At 42.9% G+C, this 16,899-nt stretch overlaps 2 protein-coding genes and 1 pseudogene across 2 annotated transcripts; 1 reads left to right on the plus strand and 2 right to left on the minus strand.

The window, feature by feature from the left end:
- Positions 1-105: 105 nt before the first annotated feature.
- On the minus strand, positions 106-4,450 carry LOC129818850 (nonsense-mediated mRNA decay factor SMG8-like). The gene is made up of 4 exons (XM_055875128.1): positions 2,863-4,450; positions 2,051-2,196; positions 981-1,910; positions 106-710 (listed from the first exon to the last, which is right to left on the minus strand). Exons 1-4 carry the CDS (start codon positions 4,391-4,393, stop codon positions 495-497), a joined length of 2,823 nt encoding a protein of 940 aa, XP_055731103.1. The 5' UTR covers positions 4,394-4,450; the 3' UTR covers positions 106-494.
- A 78-nt stretch (positions 4,451-4,528) lies between these two features.
- Positions 4,529-7,347, minus strand: LOC129867076 (proline-rich protein 11-like; annotated as a pseudogene).
- A 5,294-nt stretch (positions 7,348-12,641) lies between these two features.
- On the plus strand, positions 12,642-16,572 carry styxl1 (serine/threonine/tyrosine interacting-like 1). Its single transcript, XM_055875141.1, has 9 exons — positions 12,642-12,821; positions 13,912-14,032; positions 14,193-14,254; positions 14,412-14,511; positions 15,262-15,395; positions 15,543-15,688; positions 15,793-15,890; positions 16,005-16,117; positions 16,348-16,572. Exons 2-9 carry the CDS (start codon positions 13,930-13,932, stop codon positions 16,477-16,479), a joined length of 888 nt encoding a protein of 295 aa, XP_055731116.1. The 5' UTR covers positions 12,642-12,821; positions 13,912-13,929; the 3' UTR covers positions 16,480-16,572.
- The last annotated feature ends 327 nt before the right edge of the window (positions 16,573-16,899 follow it).

Here is a 16,899-nt window from a genome sequence, read left to right on the forward strand (position 1 = left end):
CACCTTTATATGGTGGTCTGAACAATGATCCTAGCTCAAAACAAGCCTCTATACAGGCTGTATTGAGTGTGCACAATAACAGTGAATAAAGCCAACAAACAAGGATCCGTAAAACGTAATTTATTCTCTCCTTAAAGGCCCAGTGCAGTCAAAAACATGATTTTCCAGTGTTTTATATAGATTGCCCTTTTAGTGTAAGAGCTAAAATACCACCTGACAACCCTATTAAAAAGATACCACGAACAACAAAAGATCAGAGAACAAGATCTTAATTTTGAATATATCCAAGTGGAGACGCAGATAAACACCGTTTTCCTTTTTAGATTGCTATTCATAAATCAACTAACCCAGCACAATTCTAGTTAACTCGAAATAGTATTTTTGGGGATGAAACACTAGGCAAGAGAACACGGTCCAACTGACTCAGTCATTTTTAAACTAACCTTTCAAATAAGTGCGAGAGTCACATTGCAGTGCTATGGTGTGAGTAGGGGTTACTGTGGTGGAAGAGGGCTTGCAGTGTTGGCACGCAGGATGCCTCTGAGGACCTTGTAGCTGGCCAGGGGCTGGTTCTCTTTAGGTGGGTAGCATGGGCCACGGTCTGTGACATAGGAATAGGGGAAACGTAGGACCCACAGGCCATCAGGGGGCAGCACCAGCTCTGTCTGCTCGGGGTGGAACACTGGACATGGAGGGGGGCCGGGTTGGACCTAAGAACAAAAAGAAGAGGGGCAGCGTTTTACAGTCAACATTAATCAAGCATTACATCTCTCATTAATCAACAAAGGGACTATTTGCCAACACAAAATTAATCTCTACACAGCATATTGCTACACTAAGAACTCACAATGAGTTCAGTTGTAATTGTAGTGACAGTTTAGCATAATAGCTTGTCTATCAAGATAGGTAAGTAAATTCCTCTCATCTATTCCTGGTGGCAAACACCAGTTGATAGGGAAATGTATGCCAGGCAAGTGTACCTGTGGGTTGAGTGTTATCTCCAGGGGGGCGTCAGGGACCACAATGTAGAGGCGCGCCAGCTGGGCGTAGTGGGTCTTTAGGCCACGCCCCTGGGCTGGAGAGGGAATGTACAGGGGCATGTCTGTGTTCAGGGCCCTGGTGGCCGGCTCTTTGGCCCCTCCAGGCCCCAGCACTTTCACCACTTTATCAGGTCCTGAGCTGAGGAAACGCCGGCCCCTACTGTCCTCGTACTCAAAGCCCACAAAGGCCCGGGCCACGTCATCCCGCCTGCGTCCCCGACCAAGGCCCCCTGCACTCCCTCGCTTCCCCGCCACGGTTTTGTTGGGGGCCGGCCAGGAGGAGGGTCCCCCATCCAAGGGCTCAGTTAAGCCCACCTCCTCTTCAGAGCGGGAGCGAATCACCACGTCCCAGGGCAGGAGGAAGGAGGAGCCAGGCAGGAAGCCTGGCTGCTCCAGGCCAGTGTGGGGGTTGTAGGTCTTAGCAGGGCCAAGCTTGACCAGCGACCAGCTGGAGAACTTGGGCAGCAGACCTTTGGAGCAGCCTGAGTGGAGCATGCCTGGAAGGTACTCCACAGTGGAGGCCTGGCGATCCACCAGGCTGGGCCTCTTCTCCTGGCCCTCACCGCCCCCTCCATCTCCATAAGCCCCTAGGCTGTCAGTGGAATGGCCCAGGCTGAGGGCCAGGCTGAGGCTGGTGCTCTCTCCGGGCGTGTGGGACACTGGGTGGGACGCTGGGATGCTCTCCTTTAGCCTCTCCCCCTCTGATGGCCCTGACCCAGGCTCTGAACCTGACGGTGGGACTGGGACTGGGGCAGCCACTTCAGTGGGTCTGGGTGCTTCTTCACAGGCCGGGGCTGGGTCTGGGGTGCTTGGCTGGAAAACAGGAAAGTCGATCCTCTCCAGCTTCCCGCAGCATTTCTCCTCAAACATCTACAAGGCAACAGAGTGAGACAAAGTGTGAAGACTGAAAAGTGTGAAGACAAGACTGAAGTACAATTGAATAGATTTTTAAAGAGATCATGGGGTTATGCTGGTGTCCTCTGCAGAGATCTGTTAAAGTGGATACTAACTTGGTAGAAGTCGTAGTTGGCAGCTTGGATGTCAAAGGGGTCCTCACGAGGGGCTTGCTTCCAGCCACAGTTACACGAGCTAGTGGAACGCCCCCTGCTGTTGTGGTTGAGGATGGGCGGGTTGCGGTCCATCTCTGGCTTCTCATCTGCAGATGACAATGGCCTTTTATCAATTGATTTGCTCACCTCATGCATCCTCTCTCACCTCTTTTTGAAAAAGGTCAAAGTTAAATCGAGGAGAGTGAACGTGGATGGAATGTGCTTGCTTGAAACGAGACGGTCCTTCTCCACTCGTGAGTCATTAGGCAAATTACGTTAACAAGATGGAACCCAAAATAAATGTGTAACGTCATCAAAACAAATTAAGTTGTGCAAGACATTATATAGATAACAATAAGTAGCATATTGTTTTTTTAAATGTGTGCATGTTTTTCTCCTCTGACAAAACAAACGCTGATTCAAAGGGGGTGTGGCAGATTTCAAAACTCTTCCGCATGAAGATACATGACTATCCCCGATGAAAGGTGGATATCGAGGAGGACACTTCCGTTTGCCTACTAACAAATTGACACACTCCTCGACCACTTATCAGTTTCCGTGTTACAGAGGACAGCCTTTTGCACAAACGAGAAAACCCCATAGAAGACAGTTTGCCATAATAAACACCACAATTCAACATTGATATTCTGAGGTACACTGACCACCAACTCTGTTGATACCTGTTATGATACCTTTCATTTGTGTAATAAATAAGAAATATTTTAGAAATTATAGTAACAGTAGTATGTTCCGTACAGTGATTGAGGCTTTACCTGGCTGAGGCAGCAGGTGAAACTTGTGCACACAGTGTTGGTCTGTTAGACTGCGCTCTTCACATAACTGATGCCCATTACTCCAGAACTTGTAGCAGTCCTCATGCAACTGCAAGGCATAGCGCTGAAAAGCTACGCCGCGTGCATGCTGGCTGTAGACCCGAAGTGCTTGTGTCAGTTGGTTTTTGTGCACAGTGGTGGTATAGTTATGGGGAAGGTTAGACTGGTAGGCGCTATGTGCCAGTGGCAGGGCTTTCTGGCAGCGGTTCTCAGAGAACTTGGCATCTGCGTCCAGGAAACCTTCCAAAAACTTAAGTTGACTCTGCACTTTGACAGCCAGCTCTGCAGTTTCCTCCTCTGTGTTGGCTATCATGACCTGATGCAGCCTGTAGGCCACTTGTGCCCATTTGGAGTAGGTTGGCAGCTCAAAATGAGAAGGCTGCGGATTGCGACCAACACTGTCATCAAAGCCTTTCTTGGTCAACACCAGTTCGACATGCTGCCAAAGGAACTCCTTCAGACTACAGTCTACTAGTTGCCCCCCTGAGAGGCTGCTGCTTTCTACATTGAAGGATGGTTGTCTTGCAGAGTGACGCATTTGTTGGTAGCGCCTGGGTCCAGACACCAAGGTGCTGGTGTCATTTTCCCTCAGGGCACAGTTGGAGCGCAGCTGTCCTAGCACGGCTGCCACTGGGTCCTCCTCTGGCCCAGGCACCACGTAAACAAACGCTTGGTTAGCAGGGACAGTGAATAAGCAATTACTGCTTTGGTTGGTGAGGACCCGACTTTTCCGGAAAATGCGATATATCTGGTCTTCCAATGCATGCTGGAGGCGTCTCCTTGGCGAGTGTTTCTTGGGCTTATCAGCATTTCCTCCAGAAGGGTCTGAACCATTTCCACCATAGCTTCGCAGGGCTCCATTCATCTGGAATACGAATAGCAGGCGAGGGGGACAGGGCCGGCAGTTCACCTTCCATTCTTTGGATATTATCGAATCCTTGATTGCAGCACGTAGTAGTGGCAGAACTTTCTGGCGAAGTGCATCCAGAGCACGGAACAATCTGTCATAGGTGACATCAAAACAGCATGTAGGATGGACCAGTAGCAGGACATGGCACAACGAGAATAGGTAAAGCAATGCTAAGCAATGCTGTTTATCCGCTCCTTTCCAGAATTCGTGCGCCTCCGAGTGTCCGACGCCCGTACTCAAAGACTCACACGCCCACAAAAGCTGTCGGTTGTCACAAACTGAAGTAAGCACCAGATACAATACGCGGTTTTCTTGGCTGTAGTACGCCTGAATCAAGCTTCCACTGTTATGATTGTCTGTCTCATCCAGTCCAAATAGTGAATAGATGTGCTTGTCCGCGAGCGTGTTGATTAGAAACTCTTTCGGTGATCCGGGTAGCATTGCAGTCTTACCGAATATACCAAGTACACAGAGACCTTCATCTTTGTATAATGGATCCTCTATTACTTCTGATTCTAGAAGCGCTCCCACACTCACGGGCAACGCCATTTTTCCGCCCATATCATGGGGAAGATAAACAGCTGCGCACAAGGCCCCTTTCCGTGAACACAAGTAAAATGTTCCGTGTAGAAACCTTATACTTCTGTGGTAGAAACAACATACCTTTTCTGCGTTCCAGCAACCAAAACAGGTACATAATTTTTTGGGGGTTAATTTATTTGGCGTTTCCTAAACATGTCTAGGAAATCACAAATTAAATTGTATTCTTAAACACAAGTGGTTAAAATACTTTTTAAAACAATGTGCTGAAAATGTTTAAAATTGAAAATCAAAAGATAATGCAAGAAGCTTTTTGAAAAAAGTAACAAATAACGTGAAATAGCTCAAACATAGGGTCCCCCAGTCAATGTGCAATTTCCAAACATAGATCCTCAGATACATTTACAACAGTTAAAATTGACTTCCTCATAGAAAAGATTAAACTGAAACCACATTCAAACCAAGTGATGCTTCTCACTCATTCCAAGTAACAGATCATCGATTGTTTCCACAACATGTTCAGAGTATCTCAACTACTGCCTTTTAAATCTCAGTATCACTCACTTAACATCCTCCTTGGTGTCACTTTTCCAAGAAGCATGCAGTTTTGAGGCAGTGTTGGGATTGACCAAACCTATGTTTGACATAGTGGGGCGGTCAAGGCTCTTGCCTTTTGAACTTTTATGTCCTTTTTAAAATTGTGGTCCAAGACAAGTGTTTCCTCTTTTCATCCTCAATCTACCTAGCACTTAACTCATTCAGCAATGGAAAAAGTATGAAATAACCCATCCAGCAATGGAATGCAGAAACCCATTTAGCAACGGAAACCAGAAAGTGCTAGAGAATGTGCATTGTGCCAATAGTTACATCTATAGCTTGCATACCGTCCTCATACAACACTGGAACTTTTCATCATGGCAGCTGCCTTTCCATTACATTTGAACTAGTCTCGATCGACATCTGTGTATACATCAACAAATGTCTCAGTTTTGATCAAAGCTTTCGTTGAGATTCTTTGCCTTTGGAGACAGTCCTCGTGGTAAGGCACTCTGAGGGGATAAAGAACTATATAAGTGGTGACAAAGGGGACACACCTTTAAAACCACACATGCATAAGCCACACAGGCTCTGTAAAGAGTGATCTACCTGGAACTTGCATCGCAGGGCCTGAGTCATGATGGGGGTGAGGCCAGTGCCCGTCTCCATATTCTCCTTATCAAACAGAGGAGTGCCACCAGGACTCCTAAAGAGTAGAGAAACACTTATAGTCAGACTCAGCTCTCACTTGATGATAGTCCTTTGACTTCCTGTTTTCAGGTTACACAAGAACCCAAGAATAAAGCACTTGAGTGTTGAAATGCATTACCTATTGATTTGAACCCTTTTCAGCTGTGTACGCAGATTCATAGGGCTTTTGGTAGGTGTTCTAGAGTGGGAAATAACATTTGATAATCTCCACAATAACACAACATAAATCCAATCAAGAAAACAAATGTTTGAAAAACTGTTCTTCAATCCTGGTGTGCAGGCTTTTGTTCCAGGCCTGATAAACATTATTTAATTATCATCATAACCGGCCTGGGGAAAAAAGCCTGGACAACATGTGGTGGGTCCTCAGGACCATGATGGAGAACACTGTAATATCTCCTGGTCACAAAACAAATGGCAGCCGATTAAGAAATATGGGATAGGTTTACCTGCCAAAGCTAAGGTGTTTGAGAAGTTTAGGGGGCAGTTGGCAATAGGATCGTTTCAGACGGACATTCTGCAGGTCTGCCACAGTGACCAGAGGGTCATGCATCTTCTCTGGAGTCCTCTAAAATAAAAGACATACCCTTTTCAGACAATGGCCTTGTTGTACATTCTTATGCTGGAAATGCAAGAAAGAGTCAGGCACATTACTGCATGCTATGTGGGAGTGTCCTGTGAAGCTTCCATTTTGGACAGGTGGAAGCAGAAATTACTTTGAGTATGCTAAGGATATGCATTGCTTACCTTTAATTTCACACTGCTGACAATAACCTCTCAGTTTAACAGCCTGTAAATCCCTGAGGGTCATGGCCACCAGTATGTCCTGCTTCTCCTTAGTGACAGAGAGGTCAGATCATAGGAGAGAATACATTTTACATTTTAGTAATTTAGGAGACACTCTTCTACAGAACGACTTACGGTAGTGAGTGCATACAGTACATTTTCGTACTCGTCCACCGTGGGAATTGAACCCACAAACCTGGCGATGCAAGCACCATGCTCTACCAACTGAACCACACGGGACAGAAATCGATCTATGACCACCAAATAAAAAGATGAGTTATTATATTCTTACCTGTTGAGTATTGGAAGCCACTCTTTTTGTAGGGATGTAGGGTTGCAGGAAAGTGGTGGATGGAGAAGGTGGTGGTGGTGTGAGAGCAGGAAGAGGGTCCACACTGGAGCCACAGCCTAATGAAAGAAGGGTAGGAGGAAACATGAGACAGACTGAACTACCAGCCACAGTCCCATGGCAGTGGCATCCAGTCTTACCACCCTGCTGAAACAAGATAGGCTTTGGTGACGCATTACTGCATGTGGCTTTTTGTCACATGATCATACCATGAGGTATGTTCAGAGGAGTGTAATTGTTGGTGTCTCACCTGAAGAGCAGAATGCAAGGCACCCATCTCCCTCTCAGAAATTTGATTCTGGAGGGTCTTTGTTTGGCATACCCCCACCAGAGGATTTTTTTTCAAAAAATCCAGCAAATGACTGCAATAGATAGATGGAAGTAGAAATTGGGTCAGTGTAACTGACAGAGCGAATCATAGAGGCAAATGTTTGGGAATGAAATCTAACATAACATTGTCCCTCAACCAAAACAGCCCTGTTAGAAACATAGCCTTGCTGTAGAAACTTACCGGCTCAGGCTGTTCCTCCAGATTTGGAATATCCTGCCAAATGCCAGCAGCAACACTCTGACACCCAGTAAAGGAACCCATTTCTTCACATTCTTTACAGGGGGGTCTTCTAGTTGCACTGGACTGGTTTGGGTGATTGGGTCACAATTTCCAAGTTTTAAGAAAATACACACAGAATGATAAGGGTTATGAGTTGATAGGATTGTCCACCCTCTTGTGCATGATCATTCAGCCAGCCATAGATTCATGTTGACATTGTAGATAACCAGTGTTTCCCCTATGATTTTTTTCCCCAGCAGTGGTGGGGTAGTGGGGGTGCATTGCTACTAGTGTTAGCACAATGACATGCTAGCTGTTCCCACAGAGTTAATAACTATCTATTTAAACGCATGTGTTTGCAGGAATACATTATATATATACACAGTACCAGTCAAATGTTTGGACACCTACTCATTGAAGGGGTTTTCTTTATTTTTTACTATTTTCTACAATAAGTGAAGACATCAAAACTATGAAATAACACATATGGTATCATGTAGTAACCCCCCCAAAAAGTGTTAAACAAATTCTTCGAAGTAGTCACCCTTTGCCTTGATGACAGCTTTGCACACTCTTAGCATTCTCTCAACCAGCGTCATAAGGCAGTTACCTGGAATGCATTTCAATTAACATGTGTGCCTTGTTAAAAGTTAAACATGAGCAATGGACATTAGGTAGGTGGAAATCTGTCTTTGTCTGTTGAGTCCAAATTTGAGATTTTTGGTTCCAACCGCTGTGTCTTTGTGAGACGCAGAGTAGGTGAACGGATGATCTCTGCATGTGTGTTTCCCACCGTGAAGCATAGAGGAGGTGTGATGATGCTCTGCTGGTGACACTGTCTAGGAGTTATTTAGAATTCAAGGCACGCAACCAGCATAGCTACCACAGAATTCTGCAGCAATACGCCATCCCATCTGGTTTGCGCTTAGTGTCATTATCATTTGTTTTTCAACAGGACAATGACCCAACACACTTCCAGGCGGTGTAAGGGCTATTTGACCAAGGAGGAGAGTGATGGAATGCTGCATCAGATTACCTGCCTCCACAATCACCAGACCTCAAACCAATTGAGATTGTTTGGGATGAGTTGGACCGCAGAGTGAAGGAAAAGCAGTCAACAAGTGCTCAGTATATGCGGGAACTCCTTCAAGACTGTTGGAAAAGCATTCCAGGTGAAGCTGGTTGAGAGAACGCCAAGAGTGTACAAAGCTGTCATCAAGGCAAAGGGTGGCTACTTAGACAAATCAAAATATATTTGGGATTCTTCAAACACTTTTTTGGTTACGACATGATTCCATATGTGTCATTTCATAGTTTTGATATCTTCACTATTATTGTGCAATGTAGAAAATAGTAAAAATAAAGAAAAACCCTGGAACGAGTAGGTACAGTTGAAGTCGGAAGTTTACATACACCTTAGCCATATACATGTAAACTCAGTTTTTCACAATTCCTGACATTTAATCCCAGTAAAAATCCCCTGTCTTAGGTCAGTTAGGATCACCACTTTATTTTAAGAATGTGAAATGTCAGAATAATAGTACAGAGAATGATTTATTTCAGCTTTTATTTCTTTCATCACATTCCCATTGGGTCAGAAGTTTACATACACTCAATTAGTATTTGGAAGCATTGGGTCAAACATTTCAGGTAGCCTTCCACAGGCTTCCCACAATAAGTTGGGTGAATTTTGGCCCATTCCTCCTGACAGAGCTGGTGTAACCGAGTCAGGTTTGTAGGCCTCCTTGCTCACACACTCTTTTTCAGGTCTGCCCACACATTTTCTATAGGATTGAGGTCAGGGCTTTGTGATGGCTACTCCAATACCTTGACTTTGTCCTTAAGCCATTTTGCCACAACTTTGGAAGTATGCTTGAGGTCATTGTCCATTTGGAAGACCCATTTGCGACCAAGCTTTAACTTCCTGACTGATGTCTTGAGATGTTGCTTAAATATATCCACATAATTTTCTTTCCTCATGATGCCATCTATTTTGTGAATTGCACCAGTCTCTCCTGCAGAAAAGCACCCCCACAACATGATGCTGCCACCCCCGTGATTCACGGTCGGGATGGTGTTCTTCGGCTTGCAAGCGTCCCCCTTTTTCCTCCGACAGTCATTATGGCCAAACAGTTCTATTTTTGTTTCATCAGACCAGACATTTCTCAAAAGTACGATCTTTGTACCCATGTGCAGTTGCAAACCGTAGTCTGGCTTTTTTATGGCGGTTTTGGAGCAGTGGCTTCTTCCTTGCTGAGCGGCCTTTCAGGTTATGTCGATATAGGACTCGTTTTACTGCACCAAAGTACGTTCATCTCTAGGAGACAGAACGTGTCTCCTTCCTGAGCGGTATGATGGCTGCGCGGTCCCATGGTGTTTATACTTGCGTACTGTTGTTTGAACAGATGAACGTTGTACCTTCAGGCGTTTGGAAATTGCTCCCAAGGATGAACCAGACTTGTGGAGGTCCACAATTTTTTTCCCTGAGGTCTTGGCTGATTTCTTTTGATTTTCCCATGACGTCAATCAAAGAGGCACCGAGTTTGAAGGTAGGCCTTGAAATACATCCACAGGTACACCTCCAATTGACTCAAATTATGTCAATTAGCCTATCAGAAGCTTCTAAAGCCATGACATAATTTTCTGGAATTTTCCAAGCTGTTTAAAGGCAGTTAACTTAGTGTATGTAAACTTCTGACCCACTGGAATTGTGATACAGTGAATTCTAAGTGAAATAATCTGTCTGTAAACAATTGTTGGGAAAATAACTTGTGTCATGCACAAAGTAGATGTCCTAACCAACTTGCCAAAACTATAGTTTGTTAACAAGAAATTTGTGGAGTGGTTGAAAAACGAGTTTTAAATGACTCCAACCTAAGTGTATGTAAACTTCCGACTTCAACTGTATATATGTAAACATAATTTATGTATGAACTAAAATGTTGCAGTGATGACAGCCATAGATTGACTCACTATGTCGTTACAGGTGTGATGATGGGCTCTTGTGTTTCCTGAAGCCTTTTACTCATAACAGCCCCCCAGCGTCTGCTGCTGGCCCTCTTCTTTCTTTGTCGCAGGAAGGCTTTGCTTGGTCCCTAAAGGCACAGTGAAGAGAGTCGGATTCAGTTACATTTCAAAATATGTATGGATTAGTGCACAAGTTACTTATTTATACTGAACATAAATATAAATGCAACATGTAAGTGTTTCATGAGCTGAAAAAACTTGATCATTATGTAACAGTTTTGTTTCCGTCCCTCTCATTGCACCTACCTAGGCTTGAACCAGGAACCCTCTGCACACAGCGACAACAGTCACCCTCGAAGCATCTTTACTCATCGCTCCATAAAAGCCGTGGCCCTTGCAGAACAAGGGAAACAACTACTTCAAGGTCTCAGAGCGAGTGACATCACCGACTTGCGCTATATCACGCTATTAGTGAGCACCCCGCTAACTAGCTAACCATTTCACACCGGTTACACTTACACATGTGCACTTTGTGCTGGGGACAATAAAAGGTCACTCAAAATGTGCAGTTTTGTCACAACGCAAAGCGACAGATGTCTGAAGTTTTGAAGGAGCGTGCAAATGGCATGCTGACTGCAGGAATGTCCACCAGAGCTGTTGCCAGATAATTTTATGTTAATTTCTCTACCATAAGCCACCAACATCGTTTTAGAGAATTTGGCAGTACGTCCAACTGGCCTCACAACTGCAGACCACGCGTAACCACGCCAGCCCAGGACCTCCACATCCAACTTCTTCAGGACCAACGGTATCATCTGAGACCAGCCACCCGGACAGCTGATGAAACTGAGGAGTATTTATGTCTGTAATAAAGCTCTTTTGTGGGGGGAAAAACAAATTCTGATTGGCTGGGCCTGGCTCCCAAGTGGGTGGGCCTATGCTCTCCCAGGCCTACCCATGGCTGTGCCCCTGTCCAGTCATGTGAAATCCATAGATTAGGGCCTAATTAATTAACTTAAATTGACAGATTTCCTTATATGAACTGTAACTCGGTAAAATCGTTAATTGTTGCATTTACATTTTTGTACAGTATATTTTACACACCAAACTTAAATTCACACACACTTGTAATGTTGTGGGTGCAACACACACACTTTTAATGTTTTGGCTGCCATGGTATTTGGGCAAGATCTAATTTTACAAACTAACGTTAGCCAGTCATGTTTTCTTTAGGCAGCCTATAACCTAGGTCCAATAATTGAGTATCTTAATTGTAACCATAACTCGCTAACCTATTAACTACAAACTGACTTGCCTCGTTAAATAAAAGGGTTAAACATTATATATTTTTTTAACAGGCTAGCCGATTAAACTCAACTCCACGATTTGCGATGCAGTTGATTGGCGACTAGTGTGGACAGACTATAGCTCCGACGTCACATACAAGTCCGTTTTTATGAAAAACTACATGGTTCAGCACCCAAAGAATAGCCCGCAATTACACACAACATTGTTGATTTTATGTGAAGTCGCGCTCCAGTGCGCCCACACTCGTCAGAGCTCAACTCCATCGTAAATCGTTGAGTTTAGTCGGTTACAAGCAGGCTGGACTAACTGCTTTTTTAGATACCTACATCTACAAAACTGTTTTAAAGAATCAATATAAGCTGTCAACACATTCTGCTTCATCAGCCAAACGAATGCATAGCTATACAAATTAGTTTTGCTGATAATGCTAGCTAGCTAACGTTATTCGTGGCGGTAGTTTAATCCAGATGTCTCATATTTTTTGCCTATTCACGCAAGTTAACGTTAGTGACATGTATAACTGACGTTACATACCCATGATCCAGCCATAAAACCGTATTCAAACTAGAGAATACAACATAGATGTGTTCAATCTTTGCTTTTGACAACAAGCAAAGGCTTTCAAAATGTAGTAATAAATTCGCTTCAACAAATCAGGAAACGTATTACAAACAGCTGGATGAAGACGTACGTGGATAGGCTACTGAATACGGGTGCGTTCGTAAATTCGCTCTGATAATCTGCTCCGATTTCTGAGCACTGTCGTCTGAGTGTGCCAGAGCGCAGAATAGAATAACTGATGAATTTACGAACGCTCAACACCCATTGAATACGGCCGGTTTCAGTAAACGTCGGCAAAAAGGATTATTAAAATGTTGCCAACAGCATGGTTACAACCACCAACGCTCTGGATAACATGAAAACACACTAACCAGCTCTGCTAGGGAGAGTAAAATGGTCATAGTGCGATTTTTCTAAAATAGTAAAGATAGGCAGATGGAATTTCCGAACGCACCCGAACACATCCCAAGAACGTAGATAGAATGTCCAATCACAGATTAGTACTGTACAGCCAACCGCAATGCCGGTTATTGTATTACCGAGCAACAAAACCCAAACAAACCCTTTCCTTCATATTGCGTGTGTTTTGCTCAAATATGTTCCAGAAATGTTGTAACTAACCGCATTTGGTTAGTGACCTTGAGTGGAAAAAGTCATTTTGTCATTTTCATTTTAACCAGGTAAGATTTTGCCCTAACCCTAACTACCTGCAGGTTTTTACTAGCAACATTAGTGAATTAGTTAGCCAATCATGTGTTGTTAGCAGAAACCATACGATATCTTATTAAATTACTAGATGGGCTATGTCATAAACCCTCAAAGTTCCAGAATGGGGTACAAATGGGAGTCATATTGCGATGGTCAGGGAAAATCCCAAAGTAGTCTAATTGGAATGATTGGCAGTAGAGACATAATCCTGATTATACTTATACAGGAAAATACAAGTAAGGCATGTGATACATCATAAATTGTCAACCTAAAATATTGTCATATAACTATAAATACAGTTTATAGGTGTTTTATACCAATTTGATTTATAAATAGCATCTAAAATATATGTATACATACCATAAATGTCTACATTTTTGTTTTCTTGGAAATCTGTGAGTTCATTGTCATGGGTTGCGTGTTTAGTCACAATATTGTTTCGAACGTTCGTTTCGAAAAATATGTATTGGAAAGCTGTGAGTGCTTTTATATGATACAATATCAGTACTTGTTGCATATACAACTTGTCTCTAAGTCCTATCGTCAACTGATTTCAGCCAGTGAATGGCTGTGTGGCTGCATTGTTTGATTGGAATGTTGGCATATGGCAGTTAATTTGAAAAAAATATTGAATCATTAATCCCTCTAAAACTGTCTGGCTAGCTAGCTAACAAACATACAGTGCAGATCAATCATTCAAATTCATTATTTTACACAATATCTTATCACAGCACTAGTTGACCAACTCCCTGACCAAAATGGATGACCTTCATCCTGTAATAAAATGGTTCATGGCCATTCTAGTTTTCTAATTCCTAATTCATATATGGCAGAGACAAACATTAGGCTCAGTATTTTTTGTGCTAACTAGGGTTCTCTACGATTTCTGATGTTAGTTTGCAAACTCGACTAACTAGCTGCAGAAATATCTTGATGTACAGCGAAAACAAATATTTGTATTCTTCACAAGTTAGTATTTGAAGCACGAGGTGAACGAGCTAACTAGCTAGTAAATTTGTAGTCCAATGCAGGGTTTTCAAAACACTGACTTTTTATTTTCAGGTTGTCAGGTTTCCTACAATGGCTGGAACAACCTTTTGTGAGGCGTCTGAGCTTTACAACATTCTCAACCAGTATACTCGCCTGTCCAGGCTGGCAGAGTTCAACTTCCTCTGTTTGATTGGTAAGAGCCAGGTAGGGGCAGACAGTCATATCAGTTCAACACGATTAAAACAAATCCATTGTGTTGATAAATGTTACTTATTTCTAAGATTCAGTCCAATATAATACACTCAAAGTTGCCAATTATGAAAAGTAGACAAATGGTTATGCTGTTTCCTCAGATGCCCGTGCTAAAGGACAGTACAATGCCAGCCATATCATTACTGCCAGAAATGCAAAATGGGTATGCATGTCAAATCAGTTATTAACACATTACAACACTAGCTCATTCCACCTTAGGATGATAATACTGTGCTTCAATGCCATTTTGTGCCATTTTGAAATACACGTTGCAATGTTCGGCAGTGTTATAAGTAAGATGTCATTGTTTTACTCTACAGGACTCTAAAGGCAAACTCATTATGCCTGTAGGAGTGGAAGTGGAGAGTATGAGGTATATTGTGGTTTATGACAGCAGCACCAGTTCTTTACAAGGTTCAGGTGAGCTGAACATCACCAGCCTGGTCACTGACAATTTTTTATTTAACCTTTATTTAACTAGGAATGTCAGTTAAGAACAAATTCTTATTTACAATGAAAGCCTACCCTGGCCTAACCCAGACGACGCTGGGCCAATTGTGCACCACCCTATGGGACTCCCAATCAAGGCCAGTTGTGATATAGCCTGGAATTGAACCAGGGTCTTTAGTGACGCCTCTAGCACTGAGATGCAGTGCCTTAGACCACTGTGCCACTCGGGAGTCACACTATGAGGGATCGATTTTAATAAAATAATTTTATGAAAAATATGACTTTTCTTTATGTGTTTGATTAGTTTCAATTAAGCTCTGTGAGGCTAAAGTAAATGAACCTCAACTGTTTTTGATTTAATCAAACCAGCTTGTCAATGATTGAATGAACCAGCCAATAATATTCGATCCATGATATCCCATTAGGGCGATAATTTTTTTTTTTTTAACCTTTATTTAACTAGGCAAGTCAGTTAAAAACAAATTCATATTTACAATGACGGCCTGCCCTGGCCAAACCCTAACCCGGACGACGCTGGGCCAATTGTGCGCTGCCCTATGGAACTCCCAATCAATGCCAGTGTGATACAGCCTGGAATCAAACCAGGGTCTGTGGTGACATCTCTAGCACTGAGATGCAGTGCCTTAGACCGCTGCGCCACTCGGGAGCCTGAGATGGGTAAGAATGGTTTGTAATTATTCTGTGTGTGTGTGTTTGTAGGTGAGGCTATTGAGTGCGCTGAGGCCCTGACAAAATCAAGCCGCTATCCTGTCCAGATTCTGAAAGGAGGCTATCAGAGGTTCTCAGCCTTTTATCCTTTCTTCAGGACACAGAAAATCCTTTACACCATAAAGGTAACGCCTCCATTGCGTCAAAACCTTTGCTAAATATTGTGAGAGCCTGTTGAGAAAAAGAAAAACATACTCAGGTGATAAGAGTCTTTCAATGTGCTGATTTACGTAGATTGTGCTCCTGTCTGTTTCATTATTGTGACTTTGTAGGAATTGGAGAGCTTGAGACCTTATCCAGTGGAGCTCTTACCAGGTCAACTCTACTTGGGCAATTACAAGCAGGCCATCAATCCCCATGTCCTAAAAGATCTGAAACTGAGCGCCCTTGTCAATGTCTCTGAAGACAGTTGTCACATGTGCGTGAGGACTCATATTTACATGTCAAAGTAGCAAGTACTATGGATGAATGTTCATAAAAAATTATTATGTTTGAATACAACTTTTTTCTTTTTGAAATTAGGTTTGAAAAAGGAAACCACACCATCCTTCACATCAATGTGTCAGATTCAGTGGAGGCTGATCTGTACTCCAGTTTTGAGAGGATTTGTGTTTTTATTGGTGAGCTGAATGTATTTTGTTCCACTTTTTTAGATGTTACTTGTTATTACTTGTTGTTACTATTTGTTTATTAATATTATGTTTATTATCGTGTTGCAAATGGTTCCCTTTTAGCCTCTCGTCTCAACACTGGATCTGCAGTTTTGATCTTTTCAAGTCATGGAATAAGCCGCTGTAGTGCTGCGGCCATGGCTTTTCTTTTGCACCACTTGAAATATACACTGGGGGCAAGTCATGTTTATGTACTTCAGGGTCTTCTTTGGAATGTGTAATAGAATTAGAAGAAGTTCAGGCTGTTCCAGTTCCTGGTTTTGGAATCTGAAAAAATGTTTGGCTTAGTAATGAAAATACTGCGTGTTTACTGTATAATATTTTGTTGCTGAATTTGGTGAGCTGCTAATTTTTCTGTTATTCCTCCCACTCCATTATGATATCGATGGCACTTTTTTCACTGAAGGAGGTCTGGGAGCATGTCCTGCAATGTAAAACCAACATGAGGCCAAACCGAGGCTTTGTACAACAGCTGTCCGACTGGGAGCTGCACACACTGGGTAGAAGAATGACTGACATTGCAGAGCCCCGCTATTGAGATGATGGATAATTGTTCATTTCAATGAGTCTAGAAGAGCCCTGTAAATCACTGGGACTATAATTACCCAATGCAAATAAAAAAAGTCATGGATATTTTTGTCATGAAGTTTTCTACCTTCTTTATATGGGCCTTCTTGGGTGGTTGATAACATTTGTATGCACTGAGCACCAACTTCTTCTGACAAATATTTGAAGTATGCTCAAACACACGCACACACACTTATGTGGTACTAAGAACCAGCGTGCAAGCATCGCTTGTCAGGCCATTACTGGTGAGGCTTACTGATCACAATTTCATTGTAAGATATTCACTTTCCGTATGTATTGTAATACCATGCTTTCTGAAGACTCAGGGATCATCTAAAAACACATACACATTGATACGTTTGCCCTGCTGATATTCTGGAATGATAGGTCC

Source organism: Salvelinus fontinalis, chromosome 2 (genome assembly GCF_029448725.1).
Source record: "Salvelinus fontinalis isolate EN_2023a chromosome 2, ASM2944872v1, whole genome shotgun sequence".
Taxonomy (NCBI): domain Eukaryota; kingdom Metazoa; phylum Chordata; class Actinopteri; order Salmoniformes; family Salmonidae; genus Salvelinus; species Salvelinus fontinalis.